General features: G+C 40.0%; 2 protein-coding genes across 6 annotated transcripts; one reads left to right on the forward strand and one right to left on the reverse strand.

Annotated features, from left to right (window-relative positions):
* Positions 1-143: 143 nt before the first annotated feature.
* cfap54 (cilia and flagella associated 54) lies at positions 144-22,576 on the reverse strand. 3 transcript variants are annotated; one of them, XM_085470179.1, is made up of 57 exons: positions 22,346-22,574; positions 21,516-21,621; positions 21,067-21,216; positions 20,655-20,820; positions 20,425-20,483; positions 19,679-19,822; positions 19,252-19,365; positions 18,929-19,030; positions 18,402-18,594; positions 18,212-18,304; positions 18,000-18,112; positions 17,722-17,836; positions 17,049-17,134; positions 16,816-16,917; positions 16,529-16,676; positions 16,285-16,340; positions 16,016-16,144; positions 15,629-15,869; positions 15,267-15,400; positions 14,950-15,147; positions 14,740-14,832; positions 14,455-14,643; positions 14,249-14,367; positions 14,000-14,147; positions 13,747-13,902; positions 13,529-13,651; positions 12,946-13,068; positions 12,730-12,850; positions 11,866-11,955; positions 11,648-11,774; positions 11,423-11,525; positions 11,119-11,207; positions 10,829-11,026; positions 10,407-10,582; positions 10,170-10,318; positions 9,709-9,918; positions 9,359-9,558; positions 8,798-8,933; positions 8,029-8,158; positions 7,705-7,815; positions 7,405-7,614; positions 7,131-7,218; positions 6,767-6,937; positions 6,591-6,657; positions 5,916-6,101; positions 5,744-5,830; positions 5,537-5,656; positions 4,901-4,948; positions 4,452-4,593; positions 3,928-4,088; positions 3,434-3,588; positions 3,277-3,346; positions 2,945-3,104; positions 2,565-2,722; positions 1,779-1,925; positions 1,534-1,654; positions 144-928 (listed from the first exon to the last, which is right to left on the reverse strand). In XM_085470179.1, the coding sequence occupies exons 1-57, from the start codon at positions 22,489-22,491 to the stop codon at positions 870-872; spliced, it is 7,536 nt and encodes a 2,511-aa protein (XP_085326305.1). In that variant the 5' UTR covers positions 22,492-22,574; the 3' UTR covers positions 144-869. The 3 variants fall into 3 exon arrangements, with proteins under 3 accessions (XP_085326305.1, XP_085326304.1, XP_085326306.1); XM_085470178.1 differs by having other exon boundaries at positions 7,705-7,866; XM_085470180.1 differs by lacking the exons at positions 144-928; positions 1,534-1,654 and having other exon boundaries at positions 1,858-1,957; positions 7,705-7,866; positions 22,346-22,576.
* LOC146700116 (alpha-crystallin B chain-like) lies at positions 22,546-24,854 on the forward strand. Of its 3 annotated transcripts, none has more exons than XM_085470188.1 (4): positions 22,546-22,604; positions 23,925-24,086; positions 24,319-24,441; positions 24,517-24,854. In XM_085470188.1, the coding sequence occupies exons 1-4, from the start codon at positions 22,602-22,604 to the stop codon at positions 24,706-24,708; spliced, it is 480 nt and encodes a 159-aa protein (XP_085326314.1). In that variant the 5' UTR covers positions 22,546-22,601; the 3' UTR covers positions 24,709-24,854. The 3 variants fall into 3 exon arrangements, with proteins under 3 accessions (XP_085326314.1, XP_085326315.1, XP_085326313.1); XM_085470189.1 differs by lacking the exon at positions 22,546-22,604 and adding an exon at positions 22,791-22,850; XM_085470187.1 differs by lacking the exon at positions 22,546-22,604 and having other exon boundaries at positions 23,907-24,086.
* Positions 24,855-25,269: the final 415 nt, after the last annotated feature.

The raw sequence follows: 25,269 nt of genomic DNA on the forward strand, positions 1-25,269 counted from the left end.
AAATGAAAGATAGAAAGAGTGTGTAATTATAGCAGAAGAATATCCAGGTGAAGGTGCAACCCTGTTGTGAAACAAAAAAGAAAAGTCAATTCAGAGATTAAGGATTCCTTTTCTGACAGAAAGCACTTGTTACCCACACTTGATCAAAATATGAATACTTTTACTTATCTGTATCATTGCATTGCCATACCAAATAGTCGTCACTTAACATCTGTGTCCATCTTTTCAGAGATGTCTGGCTCCCATATTTCATACGTCAGTTTGAAACTACTCTTTTCTTTTGTGTTTTTTTTATTTGACCCATTTACTGATGCAGATAAACATACAAGAAGAACAACAAAAACTACACAGAGTTCTGGTAGCACCGTGTAGCTGTGGGGTAGCTTGCAGGGTTGGTGGTTCAAGCCTGTGCAATTTCACGCATAGTAGTGTCCTCGGACAAGACACCAAACCCATGGCTGATCTTTTTGGTGTGTGTGACTTGATAAATGAACATTTGCGTTTCATTTGCTTTGTAGAACTTTCAGTACCTTAGATTAAAAGGCGCTAAATTAATGCATACCATTTCATTTTATTCTAGACCTTAACTAAAAGTGACTTAAAATATCCAGAAATGCGAAACTATACAGTATTTTGGCTCTTATTTTGCTCTTAAGTTGATAAAAGAATGTGTTGCTACACAAACTTGTCCACAAGACTCTTGGTCTCCAGGAAAATAAAAGCCTTCAGCATCCATCTCTATCGTTAAATATGCACAAAAGATGCATTTAAGTAATTTAGGACTGGAGATGGTTGGATTGCTTGGAGATGAAATTGCTCGAGTCGCTCTCATTCTGGATAGAGTGGTGCAAAGTCTGCCTTGAAGTGGACTATGATGACTGGCTTGCAGAAACCTGTGTCTCCATTTTACTTTGACCCAGGATGTTGCCTGCAGAAAGCGATGCAGAAGAATAATGACATTTCTAGACATTTATTCACAGAAAAATTACCCAAAATGTAGTAATTTAAACTTTTAATATTACTATTAGTTGGTAGTGATACTAACTAAATATTAGTAGTGATCTTCCTAACCTTCTAATGACAGCAAATTAAATATCTTAGTAATAGTAATTTAAAAAGATCACCTGGGGCTTCCAGTAAAGCCATTAAACAACGGAATATGTTTGTAAAATACTCAAAGTCTGAATAATAAATCCCTGATTTAAAAAACAGTGACCAGATCAATTAATGGTGAAGATTTTGGAAACAGAACATCATCTATGTCCTCAGTGAGTATAGTGTAAAATCCTAGGTGGGGGTTCACGATCCACACCTTCTGCATGAAATCCATTTTCAGAGATATTGAATTTTAAATTTCAAACTATGAACTTTTTATTTTTATTTTTTTGTTTGTTGCAGCATAGCTCTAAATACCAGGGCTGCCGTCTGCCTATCAGTCGCCTGGTCTGTAAATATATACTTTTAAAACTCATGACATTCATAAGACCAAGTTGTACTTTGTGGTGCATGATAAACAGAATGTTCCTCATTTACCAATTTGCAAACTGGTCTGGTTTAGTATGTTGAAGTATGGGAGGTAGATGTTTCTTGGTCCGGGAGGAAAGAGACGCATTTTTCCATCAACTAATTCCACACTTTCACCAAAATCACACAGCTGAAAGAAGAGGGGGAAAAAGATCAATGTTAATGTTATGATGTTATGCTTGTCTGCTTTCAGAATATACAGCGATAATATGATGTACACATATGTGTGTGTTAGTGTTTGTGTCTTCACTTGCCTGCTTTTTCAGCAGTTTCTGCATCAGCTGTAGAGGTGTGATACTCTGTGCCCCTCTTAAGTCACTGAGCAGCAAAGTGGCCTGAGCCAGCGTAATGACAGACTTCTGTGGCAAGCGTGTCCGTCCTGATAGCAGGCTCACTGCTTTCTACACACAGGGACAAACGGCGAACGCCGAGACTGTGATTACTTTAATTCACTGCACGTTCAGTGTAGCCATGCTGATAATTATATCACAAATACAGGCTCAATCCATGACGTCAAAAATCACACTTTCTAATGTGCACACTTCATTCGTTTTAATGAAGTCAAAAAAACAACAAGATTTTTGATCATGTGAGCCACCAACTCAAGAGTGTCCACGTTCTATTTCTAGTTTGAGAACAAAAGAGTGACTGCATTTACCTAAATCTAATCTCATTTAGCTTTTTTTCTTAGCTTTTTTATATTTACCTGCATTTATAAACAGTGACTAACAGCCACTGTCTCAGCAGACCAGAGAATGGGGTCTCTAACTGACCTCTGTCCCATTCTGCTGAACACAAGAATCTCTGGAACGTCTTGAGGGAGTTCTTCAAACTTGGATCACGTATAGACTGATCCGAATTATTCAAAGATCATGTATAAATCTAGGTTAAATCAAGGACTGCATGGCCTTGGAATTCAACCCATCAGACATGTACACCGCATGCTCTGGTCTCCTGCTCTGTTAATGCTTTTTTCAACACGTTACTTTTGTTGCAAAAAAGAATGAAAAAAATGTGTTTGTCTTTGTGTGCAATGGTACCTGCAGCATTGTCATGCTGTTGTCAGTCTTGCCTCTCCGGGCTTCCAGTCTGGCACCTTCGACCAACAGCAGGGCTTGAATGTCAAGGTCTCCCCACAGTGCACACTCATCAAGACCCTCCTGTAACACCCGGGCTGCTTCCTCATTAATGTTCTTACCTTGAAAAGATGGTGCCACATACATCGTAAATTAACAAAAAGTATAATAATAATAAAAATATTAGGAATATTAATAATTATAATAAAATTATAATGTGAAAAATGAGAAAGAGAAAGAGTTTGTGATCTTTTTTTAGTGACTGTAATAGTAATAATGTTTGTAGTAAGTTGTGGTACAATCCACCACTTTGAAAAAAAAAGACAGCAAACACATGACCAGACCTGGTAAAAGCTCAATGGTGCGAGGGTTGTGGGCAACCAAGCTGTTGACCAGAGCCAAGCGGCAATGTAACCACAGATGAACTCCAATCCTCTCACTGGCCTCAACTACTCCGGGACAGTCTCCATTCTGGGCATCTGACTCACCAAAATCTTTATCATCCTTAAGAAAGATCATGTATACAACAAATCATTTCTGCTGTCTTATTATGATTACTTAAAGAATTAAAATTCAATTCTGGTTGTAATGTAACAGTTGCTGTAACCAAGCATTCAAGGATCAACCTACTCGATTCTGTTAATGCTTTATATAAATATTTTGCCCAATCACTTACAGCCCAGGATCCTCTCACAGTCACAGGTGATGTTTGGAGCAGCTTCAAAGATGAAACTGCCGTGTCAAAGCTGAAGGGGGGGGGGGGGGACATAAAAATGGTTAGGATAGGTAAGATATACACATGTACACAGTAGACATGCATAAAGTCATCGTACCAAAGTGCCGTATGTCCTTGTTGCATGTAGAGGTTGCCCTTTAGAAGATTGGATTCTATCGTCAGTTCCAGGGTTTCCATTTTGCACAAGGAATGAGATTCAAGCTGCTCTGAAATGGTGTTTAACCACGAGGAGGCACGTTCCAGCAAAAGGAACTGTAACAGAAGAGATGACAAATGGCAGAGAATTGACTTCATATTTCTTAAGGGTGTGCCTCACCTCATCCTACCCTGTACTTGTGAATGGATAATTATTTTACTAAGCCTGACATAATTCGGTCATATTGTTTTCATACATTTCAGTGAGGTTTTAGAAAGTCTTATCAAAAAGTCCGCGTAAATGTTACCTAAAGGACTACAAAAGCAGGAGAGGAATTCAGGAAAAAATATGTGGAATTATTGTGTGTTTTGGCATCGTTCACATTCTGCAGATCAACCTTGAGTCCTTTATTTACTGTGTGAAATACAGAAAACTTAAATTCCCAAGAGTCTTACCTTTATCCTTTCTGGGGTTAGATTCTTAGCATCAAGATTGAGAACTTTCTGCTCTCCTGTCTTTGGACAGCAGTCATCAGTGTCTGGACTGTCCTGCTCATCATCTTTTGGGTCCACCGAACAACTTGTTACACTGATACAAACTTCTCCCTCCACAGAATCTGCAAAACATCCACACTTTTGAAATTTCACAATTGTAAAGCATCAAAACTGCCTCATCCTCAGCTTGTTCTATCACTGAAGTTGCTTTTAAAGAGAACTTGAACATTTAGGGCACAAATACAGAACAGTATATTTTAATGTGAGTGTATGCAAATTTATTACTCCCATAAAAAATGGACAAATCATCTTTTTAGATTGCAATTTTTTTGCTAACAGTCAGCACTATGTATACAATAATGTAATTTTTTCATGTGAACGCATATATTAAATGTGAGTTTAGAGTCAATTTTACCTCTAATCTTCTTGTTTAAATCACCTCAAACAGAAACAAAACAAAAGAAAGAATTATTCTTATTACAGACCTGGCACAGGATAGCCTGCGATAGCATTAGTAAGTGCCAGAACTAGTTGAACACGAGCAAGGTTAAATCTGAGGCACAGTGCTGGTCCATACAGGGTGCAGACTTCTGGAGTAAAGTCACAGTTCACAAGTTCCTCCAAAGCCTTAACACAAGCACCGCAAACACACAGATTACATTCATAAGAATCCAATGAAGTAGATCACTTTAGAGAGCATCTATTTAAAAGAAGTTGTATGCAGCTAAAAGAGCAGCACAAAGACAAAAAAGAGGTTAGTACAGTACTTGTGTATATATGTTTGTGACTTCATGTGCATATATCTGGTTAACTTGTATTTTCAAATTTGCCTGGAAGGCCAAAATGACAGGAATGGGCAAGGGGGTTGACCCAATTCAGTATGACTAAGAGACTTAAACTCTGAAGTGTGACTTTACAGTAATGTGGAGAATACCTCTGCATTGTCCAGAAGAGACTCGTTGCTACAGAATGTCTTTGTAGGCTGCACAAAAGAAAGCAAAAACATATGTGAAATTATGACATATATCCATCAGTTCTCTTATCAGGGTTGTGGGGAGAGCATGCAAACTCTACACAGAAAGGCTGCGACCTGGTGGTGGAGTCAAACTCAGGACATTTTTGCTGTGAGGCAACAGTGCTAATCACTGTGCTATGAGAAAAACAGCATGTTGCAGTGTTTCAAATCAGTTTTTTACCACGTGATAACCAGAAGTTTGCAGTGCTCACAAGACAGACCAGCTCACAGTTTAAAACAGATATGACGGGCTTCCTGAGAGGGTACTGCACATGACATTTCAAGGAGAAGGCCAAAACTGCACAAGGCCAGAAGTGTAACTGAAATAATCTCAACAACAGTGAAATATTCCATATACACAAAAAAAACAATGTAATCATTACTATTACTATATTAAGAATTCCATATGGATGATTCCATAAGTTCAATGCATTAACAAAACCTTTCCCAGTACCAGGACAACAAAGGACACGAGTGTACTGAAAATGAAAAAAATGAAAATGTGGAAAGACACTGAAAATTCTCTTTCAGCTTCTAAAAACAAAATGCTCTTACTTGGACACAGGCACTGGCAATGTATTGTCCATGAGGCAGAAGGACACCTGTTCCACGTGTGAGCTGAACTGCGTCCTTCACAGCTTCAGCGAACAGACACAGTTCAGTAAGGGCACGTATCTGCAGAAAACACGCAGGCAGATTAGAAAATCCATCATGAAAGCAAAACACTTGAATACAAACACAGGAGAAACAACAAATTCTGACCTTCAATATTTTGCCTTTGACAGTGTGCTGTACGTCTCTGCACACAGTCCCAACAAAATGTAGATAGAGGGCTAGTGTAGGAAGCAGCTGAAATTACAAACACAACTTAACACAAAGCCAGTTATTTATCATAAGCACTGATGAATAGCGGGCAGTGTTTTTGTATGTGTACCATGATGCAGTAGCCAGTGGTTAAAAGCCAGTGGCAAATGAAGTTCAGGCTTGACACAGTTGTGCCGAGGTGAAGCCTGTGGGGTTCGGAGAAAAGGTCAACTCCAGGGAGCAACTCATCTCCGATGCTGTAGGAGGCGTACTGGAGGTCTGCCTGGGGTTGAGCCATGGAGCAACACAGCAAACTCTAAAGAAGGAAGCAAAAATGTGTAATAGACACTCCAGTCCACTGTGTCCACTTCATGCTTTGCCTCTCCAAAGCATGAAGTGGACACATGTGCAGAAGTTGCAGTAAGTTGTAATAACAGCAGAGGGAGATATTTTATTTCAAGACAACATTAAAACAATCAGGGGAAATCATTTACATAGACATTATTAACATATTTACATGTAAATACATATTAGGCACCTAGCTTAATCGTTTCTGGCGATTAAAGGCTCTAGAATGCACTTTATACAATTTTTGCTCACTACTGATGTCTTGGCCTAAATGTATTATCTCCCCCTGTTGGTAATGCAGCTTATGCATGCGTGTCCATTTCACCCTTTGGAGAGACAAAGAGAACTGGGTGTCTATTACATGCTTTGCCCTTGGCATGTAGGAATGAATGCATACGCATGCATACCTACACATTAAAACACGCAACAGTATATCTGCTCAAACCATGTGTTTTACCTTAAACAGGTAAGCAGACAGGAGACAGTACTTTGTCCGCTGGTTGATATCAGAAGTTAAGATAAACCTGCAGAACCAAAAAACATGCAGCAGGAGTTGGCGAAACCTAAAGGTGTATGCTTGGAAAACCCATGAAAAAACACATCAAGTCAATGATAAACCTCAGTGAAACCTACTGTGCTATCTTAGCGGTGACCACAGCCGCCTGCAGACATCCCCACATTCCAGCCTGCCTTAGAATTTCTTGCAGGGAGCCATTCCCAAGCGACGCGCCATCCCATTTCTCCAAAACACCTGAGCTCTTCAAGGCACAATCTACGGCTTTACTCCAGCATGAGTGAGCAGCTCTGGAAATAAAAAACACCAGGAATAAAATTCTTACCATAATAAATCATAAATTATGCCAATCTGAGTTTTGCTTTTGATAAAAGGTTGAAAATGCATTTAAATACAAGTAAATGCATTTAAATACAAGTAAATGCATTTAAATACAAGGCTGAAGACTTGTTCCAACACACTCGTGTACAACAGTTTGCTAACCGTGTGTTTCCACTGTAGAACTGCAGGTTTCCCAGTTCATGCAGAGCCAGAACTCTGAGGGAGTCACGGCTGTTAGCCTTCAGGTATTCTGAGGAAAAGGTGAATGATAATTATAAGGACAGTAAACCATCTGACCCACTGAAATATGTGCTCATATGTCTTCATCCTATATTGCTGTAAGGTCACTTAGTCTGCATTTGTTGATATTTGCCTTATTTATGTAAAATGTGCAATAAAAGTCTCGACAGTTTCTAAACATTTTTTGTTCTCGTACTTATAGAAGTGGAGTATGCAGAAATGATAGTCTGCAAGTGGTCACGGCTGATAGGCAAGCCATAGATAGCATCTGGAGTACTGTAGTCCTCCTCTGTCAGGTCACATGGTTGGATGTTTGGAGTGGGCATAACAACGGGACTGAAATTCACAAAGCTCGCTGAATGGCTGAGACCTCGGCTCCGACAATGCTGCGTCGGTATCATAAAACCTCACGAGGGACACAAGCAGTGCAAAAAGTATTAATTTAAAATACTGTGTGCGACATGTGTATGTGTTATTCAAACAGTGAAGAACTTACAGGGTTGTGTGTTTGCCAGAAGCAGCACAAGCAGTGAGCGACTGTGCTGGAACATCTGAAGACAATATGTTTTTTTCTCAAGAGCTTGATGATAACAGCTCAGCGTGTCCTCTACATCCAGTGGGACACAAACAAGGGACATGGAGTGCTGTATCTCCGCACCTTAAATATACAGCATGTACATGAAAATATGACACCTGCGCTGCTGCAATTGATAAGTTATTGTCTAACATTTAGTTCTTACTCTGGTATTTAGTCATTACTATTTACTGTACACAAACCAGTGTTAACATTATTTTAGATGAGCTGTTTGGCTGTGTAAACCTGTAAGATCAACCGCTTCTCGAGGAATCGAGTTTGTCAGTGCTGCTTTTTTGTGAAGGTGCCGTTTCTGTGCGGCGTGATGGATCCGACCACTGAGAAGCTGGCAGCCTGCATAACTTTTATTGGTCACCTGAAAAGCATAGTATACACTCATTTACTGCACAATACAGACAATGCAAGATTGTAGACACAAGAGATTAATTAAGGACTGCAACTAGAACAAACATAGATTCCGTGGTGCTGTGAGTTATGAGATATTTAACTGAAATAATTTAAGTTTTTCAAATATTCCACAATATTTCTGTATAAAACCATTTGTACTGCCTTAGTTTTACTTCTTACACTTTGATTTTAACCAACACATGATGACCGGTACTATAGCCCCTTTCTACTCAAAGAGCGTCCCACTAAAATCTCATTCACACACATTCATAAGGTGCTTTTAGCTATACCTAAGCATTTATTTCTAATATTCACACACACTCACACTCTGATAAATGCATCAGGGGCAACTTTGGTTTCTCCAAGAATACCTTGACACATAGACAGGAGGAGTCTGAGGTTGATTTAAAGGTGGTATCTCAGGTGGTAGCTAAGTGAGCCACAGTTACAATAAATGGGAGTGTAAATGGTAAATAGACCAGCACTTTTCTACTTTATCTGAGAACTCAAAGCGCTTTACACGACTTGCCTCATTCACCCATGCACACGAGCACTTTTTTTTTTGCTATGCTTTGTGTGTGCGTTTCTGTGTATGGGTCTGTGCTACCTCTTTTCCAGTGGCCTTCTGTGTGTTGACATGGTGTGGCTGTGGGAATGAAGGGCCTCCAAAAGAGTTTATTCTTTCAAGTAACATCCTCTGGGCGTGGACAAGCAGAGGAGTTACGATAACAGTATACCGATCCCTAGTATCATTACATAGATGGAAACAAACACACAAAACATTGTCAGGAACATAGATTGTGAGGAACTAAATGTCTTGGTCATTAACAAGTGAAAAAACACAGTATTCATCAAGTTTCTCTATATTACATGATTTTGAGTTTTCCTGGTTTCTTATGGTGAATTTATGTTTCATGCAAAGTACAACAACCCCACTCAAATCTCCTGCGATGCCAAGATCTCAAAGAGCATTTGATTTACTTCTCCCTAACAAATGTTTCTATTTGTAATAAGTCTTATAGAAGACCTGAGAGGAGGACATGCAGAGGGTTGATGTGATAGATTAGGATCCATGGGATAGGTTTAGATGGAGGCAGATAATCCACTGTTGCAGCCACTAACAGAAGCAGCCAAAAGAAGAAGAAGATTTGTAGTACGTCTTATTCACCGTGTGTATGAGTTGAAAAGTAAAGCAAAGTGGGCCAGGCTTTCCCACTTGCCACTGTCATGGAGCCACTCAAGAGTGTGCAACACCAACGTGCGGACCCAACGCAGATCCACCTGGGTGCTGTCATCAAGTGGGACTGAGAAGTGGAGACTGGACTCTAGCTCATCTTCAGTCAAGTCACTGCCATACAAACTCCAGAGCTAGCAGGGGCAGAAATGCAGATGAAAATGTAAAAGTACACATAGTGACATGTAAGCTGTGGTTTTGCCTTTATACTTTCCTAGGAATAAAACTATGTGCAAGTTTTTAGAAAGCAGCTATTAGTACAAATAGCAATATGTGAAGCTCACCCCTAGTTTTTGCAGCATGTCCATGATAAAGTCAGTGGCCAGCACCAGCAGTGGGGTGAGAATACTGTGCAGCTGTTCTGCTGTAATCGTACATGGAGTTTCAAGCTGAGCAGCTCTCTGTACAAGGACAGTGATTCTGCAGCTTTGGTCCCACAGTGTCTGACACACACACTGCAGAGTGGTCCAGTGGTTGCCACGATGAGCCAACACCTGGAAAATAATGAACAGTATTAGATATGAGTACATCAGAGGGACAGCTCAGGTTGGACTGTAAGTTGTGCAGAGGAGGGGGAGTGGATATACTGGACAAAGGCTGTTGAAGAAGGAGGAAAAGAGGAAGACCACAGAGAATATTCACGTATGTAGTGAAGGAGGACATGCAGAGGGTTGGAGTTGGATGTAGATGTAAAGTCACTGTAAAGTCATATATAAGTTTACATCCACATATGTATCAATGGTACCATCGCTCTCCGGAGATGCACAGCAACTTTGTTAATTGACTCCAGCAGTGTGGCACCAGTGCACCTCTGTGCCTCCATCTGCTGTTCCACAGAATGAGGAGAGCCCTCTCCCTCCTTACATCTGTCCTCTGCGACAGAGCCATCAACTGCTACAACAGATTAAGACAAATGTTGACAGACAGACCAGATGCTAGCTTTTCTCTTCACTTTATTTTCCGTGTGCCTTTTTCTTCTTACCATCCTTTCTTCCTCTATCTTTGTGAGCTGTCATCACATAGTCCATGTGATCAGATGAGTCTTCATGTAAAACAGCTTCATTTGAAGACTCCAACTCATGTTGCTGCGAGTTGTTCCTCCATACCAGGACACCAGAGTAAGCCAGAGAAAAACACAAAGGGTGAAACTGGCTGTATCTGTTAAAAGAACAAACAGTGCAGGACATTTTATAATTAGTCAACCATGTGAAGTACTACAGTATCTCAGCTCAGATAATACACGTAAAAGTAAATACATTGCCACCCAAAAACAAGGCAAAGCTGCTTAGCATCAATCAGAAAAATGTTGTTTCTTAGTGTTTGTATTCAGTGTGAGTCTTTTATTACAAAGAGAAAAAAAAATGAAAAAGTAAAGAATAATATCTGGCATCTCTGTGTGTGAACCTCTGCTTCAGGTCTCCTCTGTGTTGTTGGGGCAGACGCTGGTAAAACACTGCTAAATGGGCCTGAGCCATGTAGTAGTTCAGGTGTGATCTCCACACCCTCTCCACAGCGCAAGTGTGCCTCAGCTGTAGCCTCTTCTTTTGGCGCTGCATCACAGATGAAATCATAGCAAGCAAGTTCTCCATAGCCAGCACTTCCCTACAAACATGAACACACTTATTATATATGGACTTACAGAAATGATCAAGAAACCTCCTGAAAACAGAAAAACAAAAACACAGATACTCTACCTGTGAGTCCTCATTTTCAAAAGCATATTCTGTGCCAGTTTATGCTTTGCTTGCTTTCTTGTATCATCATGTGAAGAAGCGTTCTTGTGCTGTTTAAAGGGCAGCACATGTTATTGTTTTTAGTTGATATTGCAGCAACAAAGTAAAAACAAAGTTTTCTCTCAAGTCGCAGCATAATTTTGGCACTAAAACTGAGCCTGGTGAGCCAAAGATTCAGAGATGTAATGTACATTTTTGTCAGTGTAACTCAGATATTTCCTGCCCTTATTAACTACATGCATGTGTGCACATGTTGTATCATCACCTGGGAGGTTTCGCTTCCTTTTGCATTCTGGTTTCCACTTCTTTTTCTAATCTGACCGTGCCCCTCCAAACATTTAGTGGACAGTACCATCGCCTCGTCACGGCTGCCAAAGAGAAAACTATTCACGAACTTTACTTAATGAAACTGACATTCATATCTTTCTGATATCTTTAGGTGTCTTTAGCTTTTAAAAATATATTGAAGAGCTTTATATTAAAAGCACACCTGGAAAGAAACTGAAACATGCTCTGCCCCCATTCCAACACAAGGTCTGTGTGGCCTTCTTTCATGGTTCTTTGGAGTAGCAGTGCAGCAAACTCAGTAAAATACACCTTGCGTCGGAGTTTCATTACTATCAAGGACACACACACACGAACAAACCTACGAATTAGCAATACTAATAATTACGTCATAAAAAAAATATGAAAGACTATACAGCTTACCGTGCATGTAGGCATCCTTTAATGTGCCACTGGAGATCAGCTCGTACAATAAGTTTGGATCTTCTGAGACGGTTAGTGTCTGAGAAGTCTCTGGAAAAATATATGAAAAAATACATAGAAATCAGTCCAAAAATTACAGGATTTATAACAAAAATGCAAACTTTCTTCTATAAGCATTACTGTGCAAAAATCTTGTGCCATCCCTCATTTCTTCCTGATTTGTTTCAAAGAGTCAACCTTGTAATTTTTTAAGTGTTGTTGAACAACACCCGAGGCTTTCTGAAGGGTTTTGGACATTGGCTATTTTGTCACTCATTTTCAGTCTAGTGCTTGTACATGACCATTTTCAGAAAATGCTTTTATTAAGCCACATACGACTTGGCAAATAATTTTAAATTGTATCTTTTCCAGATGCTTATCATCTGGAAAGCATCATTTTTCAGGATAGCAACGATCCCAAACACATCGTCAATGCAGTAAGGGCTGAATAGAAAAACACAATATCACTAATGGATTGGCTTTTCCTCAACATTACTGAATCAGTGTAGGGTCATGTTGACAGGGAACAGAACAAAAGGCAGATAACATCCAGAGAAGAGCTTTGAATGTCCTTCAAGAAGCTCGGAGAACGATTCCTGAATTCCTGACTACTTACAAATCACAAGAAAGCCTCCCCAAGAGAGTTTAGGCTGTGTTGAAGAATAAAGATGTTCATTATTTACTATATTTCAGTGTATGTTTCCACATTTCACTAAATTACTGCACCAATTTCCCATTTACATACCAAAATACAAAGAAATAAGGAATGGTTTGAGACTTTTGCACACCACTAACAGGACCAGTGTGAGTACATGTGTTTATTACCAGGCTCTGGGGTGTGTGTTCCTTTTGAAACTGTTATTTTCTTGTTCTTTCTTTCCAGTGCCTTCAGCTGACGACTTATTTTCATCTCACTCTTGACTGTGGCTTGATCTGCCGTTTTACGCTATACACATGGAAATGCACAAAAATGCTAGAAGTCGTACTTTACTTAAGTATATACATAATATATCACAACAGCATCCAGAAAACAGCTCTTACACCCTCAGATTGATTGGTGAGTCTCCTAATCTGCAGCTGGGCATGATAGACATCCTGAAGTAGCCTGCAGCCACAGTCCATCAGTGCTTTGGCCATCTCGTGTTTCCTGAGCACACGCAACGTCTGTCAGGAAGAACAGAAGAGTTCCCAGTTAGTTTGCACAAAGTTTTGATTTTATTCTTATTTTAAATTCCATGTGAGTCACTGTAAATGTAAGTAAAAGTCAACACAAAATAATAAATACACAAATGGATTGGCATTGTAGCATGGTCTCAAACTATACAAAAAGATTTTATGTAGTGGTAAATCCAACGGAGCGCTGTCAACCAATATGCAGTGCAAATATATACATGCAAACAATGAGTGCAAGAAGTAATCAAAACTTTTATGTATAACACTTTAAAACTTGTGCATACAATTAGAAAAGGTTATCTATTTGTACGCACATTAACATGAACACTATGTGCACGCACGCACGCACGCACGCACACACACACACACACACACACACACACACACACACACACACACACACACACACACACACACACACACACACACACACACACACACACACACACACCTTTGCCAGGTAGTAGGTGATGCAGGCTATCATGTGGATAAAAGATTCTGAGGTGTTTCCAGTCCATTTTTGTTTTAGAAGACCTGAATTCTCCTCCAAAACCATCAAGCATTTTTTTAGTACCTAAACACCAGAACACAAACAGAGGTATGATTATTCATTTATAGTTCTTACTATGTTATACTGTTGATACTTTTATGGACGTGGTGGTTGCATACTTGCACCACAGAGTCACAAGTAATCTGATGGAACATTATAGGTGCCAGGAGCCCGTAGCAGCTAACTGCAGCCTGCAAAGCAGCAGCCGCATCATTCAAACACATCGCCAAGTCCATGGCCACCAGCATTCGCTCGCATTCTTCCAGTCTGGCTTCCTGCGTACAAACAGGAAGAGCATTCCATTTAGAAAATGCAAAATAAGTGTATAAGTTAGTGTCACTGCACAGTGCTCAACAAGACTCAGGTATTTACTTTTTCCCAGATAAATGGTCCATTGTCACTGAATGAGTCCCAATAGAGTGATCCCTGCTGAATGTTGATCTCTGTCTCTATGAAGATGGACGTGAGAAACAGCTGACACAAGTGAAGAGAGGAGTACTGCAGGATTTCTTTGCGTAGTCTTTAGCATGATAAATGAAGACAGAGTAGGAGGTAAGTAAATACAAAACAAAAAAGAAAATTCCTTGACAGGTACTGTGTGGTGTGTGTTTCCCTCCTCACCCTGTGGTGGCTAGTCTACCCTCTGTGCTGTTGGACTCACTGTCAGGGTAGGTGCAGTGGCTCCAAAGTTCTCTGCAGGCTCTTTTTGCTATAGCATACTGCTCTGTCTGAAAAGCCACCTGAGGAAAAAGTCAACAAGGCTAAAAACATAGCCCAAACCTTTCTCTGTCTACTTGGTACAGGTGTAGAGTAGCTTGAAATTGTACCTTAGCCAAATGAGCCCAAGCAGAGAGCAGTGGTACAGGCATGGATGCCAACAGTGGTAATGTTGTCCCCCCTATAGTGCTGCCCAGTAGCTCTCCCTGACTGTTGTATGCTGCAACAGCAAACACATACTTCTGATTGGGCTCCAGACCCTCCACCCTCAGCACACACTCACCAGATACAGCAGGTACCTTGAAACAAAATCATATACACAGAGGTAAGTGATAATGACAAAAATGAGTTTCACTACACTTGATATTCTTCTTCTGTGAAGAAATAAACTGCACCATATTTCCAGTTCCTGGCAGGCTGCAGTCTCCAAGCCGGACTTTCCGGTGTATGCCCTCAGCTACCCGACTGCAAAGCTGGTACCAGCACACCTCAAAGGAAACAAAAGAGGAAAGATTTCAAAAAGTGTTGAACATGTGTGGATTATTTGCTCACTGTTAGGTTATTAAGATTAGTAAAATGATGGCCTAATTAAATGTAAATCTCACTTGTCCCTCTAAGTTATGAGGTGCTGGGGCAAAGGTCATGGAGTGGTTGTTGCGTGAGAGTAGGACAGGAGGAGGTGGAGGGCTCTGTCCGTCCTCCTTGATTACTTTGCCTTTATCTTCAGATGTAGTATTAGGAGTTGAGGACATGTACACTTTTCTCTCCTCCATACCTGCTTTCTCTATGAGGGTAGCAGCATCCTATCAACAGCGCACAGCAGTATAATTTTCACATGTCCTTAAAACTAATATTAAACACCACTAAGTCAAAATGTGGCTATAATCAACCAAATGTCGTGAAAGTATTCTGCTTGTTTAACCTCCAGCAGACTTTTGGTTTCACTGATGTCACTTTGTTCCATGTTGTTGTACACCAGCAAAGCTTTCTGGATCAGGAACAGAGCTTTGGACACCTTGTTTTTTTTGATCCGGTCCAACAGTTCAGACTCTACAACTAAACAAAGACAGTTTACTCACAATTTATATTATATTCAGACATACAACTTGTCGGTAAGCATATGTATTTAATTCCCTCTAACTATGATTTACTGTTGCCAGATTTTAACTTCTGTTTATAAATGTGCAAGTGTGAAGTAGCAATATTTTGCCATTTCAGTCAGTGCAGAGCTTAAACTACTTGTCCAAAATCACTGGTGAGTAAAACCACCAGAACAACTCTGACCTGCATTTAGCTGCAGCAACTTGAGGGAAGCCCTGTGGAGGACAATGTCCAACTCTAGGTGGAGATCTTTGATCAGAAGATACGTGCATGTGGCTTCAGTTTGTCGACAGCCATTAAAGTCAGATTCTGTTTGAGTTTCCACCTCTCCTTTTTTCAGATTTACTTCATCGTCTTCATTTCTGTGTTTTGATGATTTTGGAGAGGTTGTGGAAAAAGCCGATGACTGGAGGGGACAAAATTTCTATCAGAAGAAGAACACATGCAATTTAAAAAAACAAAACGAAAAACTGCATGCCCATACAAGATTTAGTAAATAAACTCAGTAAATGTGAGAAAGAATATTTACCAACATGCTAGAAATGCGTGTGGGACAAGATGACTGTGTACCTGCATGAACGCAAAGTCAGTGAAAGCTGAGCAGTCCTGGGGGGCCAGCGTAGCCGCACCCTTTGCCAAAGCTTCGAGACCCCTCTTTACCACCTCACACACTTTCTGAAGCAGCTCTGTGCTTGAACTCTGCAAACACAAACACACATATAAAAAGTTCACTTCATACTTTCAGTAAACAAGAGACAGGACACTGCCCAATAGCACCATGCAGTATGATGTCATTTGTTCACATTTTGATGGTATGCCCAACCAGTCTATTTACATACCTCAAGAATAGAGAAAGAGTTTGGCTTTGCATCATCACAGTCTCTTTCGCAAACTGCTGGAGATAAGACATGAGAATAAAAATATTCTCAAAGCTTTGGTTTGTGTCTGTAGTGCATGTTCGTATGCGTATGCATACGTATGTGTTTGTGACGGTGCAAGATCAAATAGATACAGTACAAACAACAATAGCTTTAAATCTCCAGCAGACCGTAACAGAGCAAGTGGCAGAAAATAACCTCGCACCTGACGTTGAAGTTTCAAGAAAATATTCAGCTGCATTCTCAAGCAGCATGCCCAGTGTGTGGCTCATCTCTGCTATCATGATACAGTCAACAGCTGCCAGGTCACAGGTGAGGGCCACCTCATACAACACATAAAGACACCACAACCACTGCAAAAATAGATTTACAAACAGCAAAAAAGACAAATGAACAGAACAATGAAAATTCATGAATGTACTATGCAAAGTTTTATATTTAACAGCAATAAAGTCGGAAGCAGCCGCAGGAAATGTTTTTTTGAACACATACCTTGTTATGATTTTGCAGAGGATCTCTCTGTATCACCGCTTTCATCTTACCCCACAGGAACAACACAATATCCAAAATCAGGTCTGCATCTGGCTGCACCTCCTACACAGACACAAACACACACAGCTTAAATGCTTATAAATCTCCTCCTCTGAATTCTAACTTTAGCCTGAACCCTAATCCTTTATCCTCAACACAAACACCTGCAAACAGTACGTGGCATAGAAACTTACAGGAGCAGAATCACAGACGGACTTGTGAAGGGTTTCTACCAGATCCATCAGTTTATCACTCATAGAAAGTGAAGCCTTATGTTGGTCTGTGGAAACATAAAAGAACATGACCACTTTATATTGTGATTGCTGAGATTAGTTTGGAATAATCTGAGGAACCAAAGCTCACCACTGACCACCATACTAACAATTAATCAATGTTTAGTACATTATTTGACCTAAAAACATCACGAAAAAATAGATCCAGACATGTTTTGCAGTTGACATTTCTCATATGTACTCTATTTGATTTAGGTAAGTGGTGATCCCTGGACAGAAGTTACATAATACCTACTTGCTTTCAGTGAAATATCTAAACCTTTACCAGCTCTATTCTCACAATATTGATTGAACATTACTCAGACTTTGTGCTAGCATGCTGAATTTTTAGCTGATTTGAAAAATTAGATTCCAGATATACTAATCTGCTGGCTAATTTTGATAAAAACTGGATGTATTACATGCGGTAAAAATACTGATAAACTCTGTAGCAGCTTAAAAGCACAAAATTCAAGGACAGGGAGGCAGAAAGCTATTTAATGAATCCTTTATTAATAAGGTTTATTTTTCAAAATAAAAGTTTGGAGCCTGAAAATTTTAATAAGTCTGTATGTGGCAGATTTAATATTGCTACCTTTGCTTGTGATGTCTTCTTTAGGAGGGCTCCTCTGGGTAGACAGCAAAATGTTGAAACTGTGAAGCAAAGCAAGCTCCTGCTTTCCCCTCCTGAATGATTGGCCATCCAAACTCTGTGATTAGAGAAAGCCAAATTAAATAAAAACTTCCCTGATGATCATTCAAACAGTGGAAGCCCCAAACCGAATCATCAATCTTGAAATGCATGTGAAACCTGATGTATTCCACTTTTCTCATTAATATGAATTAAAGCATTTTTGCTTGTGTGCTACTTACAGTCAAAACCTGCAGCATCTCTGTGCTGAGTTCAGTAAATGCATCCTGCTGCTTGTACTGAAACAGCAGTTTGATGAACCTCACTGCAGACATGACGGGTATTTTGTTTTCTCCTAGCAACACAACACATCTCCTTATCTCATACTGACTTTTAAAGCAATGCACAAAACAAACACACATGCTCATTGTAATAAAGGACCAAAATGACTCACCTGAAATGGCTAAATCTATCAGAGTCGAATTCTGTGTCAGTACAAGAGGAGACAGGCACGGGTGGTCATCATACCTCTGCTCACCAGTGACACCTTGACAGACACGGCCATACATGTACATTACCCACTCAGAATCCCTCACCTTACTGAAATCACAAAATGTTTTTTATTGTGTACTTGTTTCACTAACCAGATAACAAACTAATTCCAGCAGACAGGAGTTCCAGGTAGACCTCTTGTAGCTCCGGATCTTCAGGCATTCTCATTTGAAGTGGCCGCGTGTTGCTGTCCCAGAGTGCTTCCAAAATGCCCAGGAACTGTGCTGCACTGCACTCAAACAAGCCTGTTAGCAGGCGCTCTGTTGGGGTACGAGGCCATGGCACCTACAGTACACACACATAGGCATGTGATTTTAGTTACAACACCGACTCACAACATTAGATTTCCTTAGAAGCAAACAGGTTGTAAAAAACAAACAGAACTAAAACAGAAATCTAGGGTTCAAACAATTAAACTATATGGCACGGGGTTATTTAATTATTATTATTATTATTAAAGAAATCCAACAAAGGCAATGCATAGAGTGATAGAAGATTTAAAGGTGATAACACAGTATACAGCGTTAAACAACTAACAAGAGCCCCTAAATTATACTGCATTTAAAAGTAAGAATTAACATTAAATATGATGATATGGCAGTAAAGCAGATCCCATTACATTAGGTATGTCCTTCAGGGTGCTTTTGATTTTGGTCTTGTACAGGGTTTTGGGTCTCTTTCGGGTCTCAAATGCTGCTCGCTTGAAAATCATGGCACCAAGCTGAAAAACAGAACGCTCTCAATCACCTTTCATATGTTAACCAAAGAAGAGCACATCAATACTGTAAAACACTGACAAGGTAAGTAAGCTTCTTCAGAAGTGACTATATTCAGTTGTGAGCATGTAAGTATGGAAATTGCTGTATCTAACACACTGAGAAACAACAGCATTTTATCACAACAACATAGTGTGCTGATGTATCTCAAGGACAAGTTTCTTGCCTTGATGGAGGCATCTTTGTAAGCTCTCTGAGTCTCTCTGGTGGCAGGAACTTCACTGTGCTCCCCGAGTTTTGCTAATTCATTGATTTTTCCAAGGGCTCTCCGGGCAAATTCCTGAGAGCATTTGAGGACACACAAATCCAATTAACTTTTATTGCAACAATATGATGGTTGCATTTCAAAATAAACTATACAAACAAATGTAGTTAGCAAATATACTCATGGGTTAACCATACCAGCAAGACTTTCTTTTTGTACAGTCAAGTGTGAGGAATAATTTAGTGCCTTGTGCTGATTAACAGCAGGCAGGCTAAGGAAATTACATAAAGATCAACACCAAGTTACAATGAGCATTTATTACTGATTAGATCAGCCTGTGATGGATCAAATCGTGTATTTGTAGGTGTCTGACGCTGACGTATTTCACCTCCGCCTGCACCTCAGCATGGTTGTCATAGTAACACTGGCAGACGGCACAGTAGAGTGTGACGATCACTGGCAGATACTTAGCTGTCATCAGAGGGATGGACAACTCCAAACTGATGCTTGCCCACAGGAGGTACTCCAGTGCCTGAATAGGATGACAAACGGAGGCTGTGAGTATCACAAAGTATTAAAAAGACAACTACACAATTTTATTATACACTACATTCATTATATAACAATATTACACAGATTTAGTTGTGTGTTCTGCAATGTGCAGAGGCTCAATCAACTAAAACTGAAATATTGTCACTCACGATCAGTCCAAAGCCATATTCCAACATTCAGTTAGACATTCAGTCTCTGTCACACATGATTTTCTCACCATCCTTCATGTTTTTATTTTCCTTTAGGGCAGGGGTGTCAAACTCATTTCACATCGTGGGCCAGATACAGCCCACTTTGACTGAGTAAAAAAAACTTGGAACTTGTTTGCTTATCTACTGCTTACTTTGATGTACGGTAGTATGAATGGCAATAGATGAGGTCTTTATCATTAGGAAAAGTTGTAAAACTTACAAATCACAGTTAAAAACCCCAAATGTATGCCTTTCTTCACATTTTTTAAAGTAACCCAGTGGGCCAGATCGGAGACCTTGACAGGCTGATTTTGGCCTGTGAGCCTTATGTTTGACATCCCTGCTTTAGGAATGAGTAGCAGAAGTGAAAAGTGGCAGGAGTGAACAGTACCTGCGCGCTGCACTGCATAGTCATCAAATAACGGCAGACATTGTAAATGTGTAATGAACCTGGATGACAAGAGATAGAAATACATTACTACTTAATACAATAGTAGATAAACAGTTTATGAACAGTTCATTTTCATTTTTATCTTCAAATTTTGAGAGCTCAATTTGTTCTACCAAGATTACTCCTAGATAGAAATATCACACTGAATTATACAAGTTCTTCTAATATACCATTATATATCTGCCAGTAGAGGTGCTCGTGTTGCTGAAATGCCTGCATCATGGTCCTCATGAAGTTCAGCACACGCAGCAGTTTACAGAGCCCCTTTTGGCTGAGGAAACTGTGCTGTCTCTCCAGCTCAAATATACACAGGGCACAGCCCTGCATGGCACGTACCTGTACACACACAGACACAAACACACACATATAGAGGACAGACACACAGGCACAGACACATGGATACATACAGAATAATAGCAGATTTTTAACAAAAATGTCTCAAAATGTCAATGACCTCAGCCAATGTAGTAAACTTTCTTTGTAGCATAAAACAACAAAGCAAATCCTGGAAACAGTTATTACACAGCATTTTAAACAGAGATACACAGGACACACACAGTCACACAGTGATGTGTACCTTACCTTCATGGCAAAGGTATTTTGGTCTGTATCAAGCCCTTCGGGGAAGAAGCAGGCCATAAACTGATCCACATTTGTGATGTCAGTTATTTTCACTGAGCTGAACTGTGACAGGTGGAGACTGTAGCCCTGCCTTAGAGCCAGCTGGTACAGCTTGAAGAAGCAGAGGGAAGAAAAATAACACTGTGAATGTGTTAACATGTAATTAATGCGCAGAAGACAACATATCCAAAGGCTTCTTATAGTTTTACTGCAGCAAAACCAAGATTGCAAATACTGAGAACAAAACCAATGAGTCAAGTAGTAAAACAAAGAATTCACAGCAACCAAGACTGACAATAGTGACTGAAAAAACTGTGTAATTCACAGACTGAATTAATATTTAATCAAAGAAAAAGTCTGTGGTAACCAAATATTAGTAGGTATTCTAATTTGGGGGATTTGTCAAATACCTTTATTCCAAAGAGAAAATCTGCAATCTGCAACATGTGCTCCTGGTACAGTTTCAAAGGCAGTCGATGTTTGAACTTTTTCCATATCTCCACCAGAATTTTAATCCTTTGAAAATGAATTCAGAAAAGCATAGCTTTAAAATAAATAACATAAATAAGCAAACATCAACACCAAGAGATCTCTAACTGGTTCAAGATCTATGTAATATAAAATATGTTCAAATCTGTTTTTTGGGATACTGACAAACTGAACATTGTTATTTTCATTTTCTACATGATCTTTTTAAAAAGTTAAACAAGGACATTCAGTGGATGCATGATAGGAAAAAGCCTTTAATTATGCTGTGATGTACGCTGACGACTCGGTTGTTCTGGGTTTTTTTAAAAAAAATGATGCTGGCTAGCAGCAACTGTCAGCGTCTCCTAAAAAGTATAGCTTGCAGTATGATATTGAAGTTATTATTAAAGGCCACTGCAATCCTGCTTTATACAGCAGATACATGCAGTTATAGCAAAGCAAAAAATGTAAATGGTGCACTCAAGACTTTTCTTAAGTACAAGCCAAGTGTTTGAGACTAGTAACTGGACCTTATCAAACATTTCCATATATTATGGTCAAATCATAAACACCATAATAATTATAAGCTACACAGTGTATCATTTATTATTAGCTAAATACATTTTAGTGGAACAATGACGGTAATAAAAACTGCACGCAACTAGCTATAAAAATTTATTTAAATAAGCCTGATTTAATAAGCTAAAGTTTCCTATAATCAGTCAATATGAGCTTTATAAGCTAGCGCTGACTTGGCTTTTTAGCATCTCACCCTTTAGCATAAGTGCTGTTGTCCTGGTTGTTCGACGAAGCCACTTGTTTCATCAGCGTTATAAACGAGTTAATCTCTCGCTTAAAAGCTGAAAGTACTGGGTTTCTTTGATCAAGTTCCCCATAATACGACGCTGGTAAATCCATTTCTGCGTCCACAAAAACGATTCTGACCGGCTAGCACATTTATGTTGGTTATTTCCAACTACACCAACAAAACTGCTCCAGTCTAAGAGACCGGGACAAGACACATCACCATGGTAACAAGCGACGCTAATAGGGCCGACTTTGTGGATACCGTATTTCCTGTCTTTTTCTTTGTTTCTTTTCTATTCTTTTGTTGGGTTTAAGAATGAAAACTAGTTTCCCGTGTTTAGGGAAAACTTATAGTTTGCGATAAACAACGTTAACCACGTTTTGGAGAGCCTTCCTGAAAGGCCTTAAGGGCAAGAAAAGAAAAAGGTTCAGCACATATTTCTGCTGAGCTTTTGGACAGTTTTAAAAAGGTAACAGTTTAACAAAGACTGATTAAACATATAATGTTTTACACTTACAAAGCTTTCATTTATAATCAGTAAAATACAAATCCTTTAATTCACTACAGTCAGGGCTTTTACTGCTACCTGCCATGCTCATGCTTTAGTACCTTGGAGTGTCTTTATTGCTTTCTTACTTGAATTCATTTCGACCTGTCCATAAACCTAACATTTATATTGGGCATTTATATTAATGATAGATAAAAACTCCAGCTTTGATTGGACTGGTCTTTGGCTCAGGCACAGTGCCTGGGCTTGGTCTGCAAAGCACTAAAACTAAAATTCATGGTGTGATGGTTTAAAAGCCTCTGATGAACCTCTATGCTTGCAGATATAATTTAATGCATATAGCCTTCAGTACTAACATGACTGGGAGGATGAAAGAAATTTATTGGCACAACCAACGCAAAGGACTTCATATTTTACATCTGAGCTCATAGCAAAATGATACGCACAGTGTCATCTAATGCTGGCCCTTACAAACTCATCAGTTCCCATTCAGTCACACATCCACTCCACACACAAACCTAAAGCTCCTGGCACTCAGAGCACAGCAGGCTAATGCTCTGGCAGCTATTCCTCAAACAAACCCTCACAAAAACACACACACAGGCACACACACACCAGACAGGAGCATTTCCTGGGGAATGAGCATGGAGGATGTCAGCAGTATTCCTAGCCAGTGTCACCTCATGACCGAGAGAACAGGGACAGATAGAGGGTAACGGCGAGGGAGAGAACCAGTCTCAGTCAGACAGATAAAACAATGGGAGTGATGGAGGGATAAACAGTTGAGATCATTGTTCCAGAAAGATCAGGCTGTTGGCAGAGTCCATATGCAAGTGTGCATGGGAGGTCACGGAGGGGAGGAGGTGCAGAGGTGGTGAACAGAGGCAAAGTCTGGCTTGGATGGGAGGGAAAGACCTATAAATTCAGTGCAGGAGAGCACAGCAGCACCCATCTCAAACCAAATCAGACCTAGTCAGCCTGCCTCGTCATTTATTACAACCCTCTTGGAATCTCACCATGGATATCCCCATCCAGTATCCCTGGTACCGCCGGGCGTTCCCACATCGATTTCCTGACCTCTCCATGGCAGAACCTCTCACTGACTGGCCAATGATGTGGCCATTCTCCTGGTCCTTCCCCTGGATGCGCCCTTTGTTTATGCGTTGGTTCAACTGGCCCGACAATGGACACAGTGAGGTAGAGTACAGTTCACCTGTGTAATTAAGATTATTACATCATGGGAGTTACGCACAAATGTCAGTGTTTTATGGCCTTTCGTTTGTGAGGTTTGGATTAATGATCATCAGAGTCAAAACCTCCACTGATATCATGAGTGTTTGTGTAATTTTCAGGTGCCAGTCCTTCATTAAACAAGATTTGTATGGGTTTTTATCCCAGGCTGACTCACTGCTCTACTGTATGTATTTAGATGCGCTTGGAAAAGGATCGCTATGTCATTTATGTGGATGTGAAGCATTTCTCCCCTGATGAGCTGTCTGTCAGCGTTAGTGATGATTTCATCACAATACACGGCAAACATGAAGACAGACAGGTCAGAGGAGCAAATTTAACACCAGAAAATAAATTTAGCCACACTGTTCTGATGCACTCACTAATTCTGTTTCAGGATGACCACGGCTATGTGTCAAGAGAGTTTCTGAGGAAGTACAGGCTTCCTTCTGGTGTGACATGTGCCGAGGTCACCTCCAGTCTGTCGTGTGATGGTGTACTGACAATCACAGCACCTCGGTCATCTCCTGGGCCGGAGCGCAATATTCCTATTTCCTGTGAAGATGGAACACAGAAACAGAAAATGTAGAGCAGAGCCTGACGCACCAGATGCTGCTTTACTATTAACCCTTTATATTGTCTGTTATGTTGGCAGTGCCGTACATATATATAGAGTAGTCATACAGTTCTAGATGTCTAAAACTGCTGTCTAATAAAACAGTTCCTAACCCCTAACTCACTATTATTGTGTTGTCTCAGCAAAACTGTAGAGCTCGTGTAACAGTCTGTTTTTGACAGTACAGCTTTTATAGACACATCATGGTGAGCTCCAGGATATTGAGCTCCCAAGAGTTCATTTCCCTATCATAAACAAACAGATTAGGCTTCTACGCAAAATACAGTCGCACATGTAACAGTATTTCCAAAGACAAATTCATAACCACCATCAGGCATTTAGAGAAACACAATGTCTCTAGCAACCTTTCATTTCAGTGGCAAATGTGCTAGTTAGTAACTGAACCCAGAGAAGCTTGCAGCATCTACTGGTTCTGCAGAGAAATACTAATACTAATCAGTACTATCCACTAAAGGTGCTAACACACTAACCAAAGATGTATTTTCAGCACACAGAGCAGAGTGAGCGGGTATT

The sequence above is a fragment of the Copadichromis virginalis genome, linkage group LG10 (assembly GCF_057382275.1).
Source record: "Copadichromis virginalis isolate Kocher_CV1m ecotype Utaka linkage group LG10, C_Virginalis_male_GT1.1, whole genome shotgun sequence".
NCBI classification, from domain to species: domain Eukaryota; kingdom Metazoa; phylum Chordata; class Actinopteri; order Cichliformes; family Cichlidae; genus Copadichromis; species Copadichromis virginalis.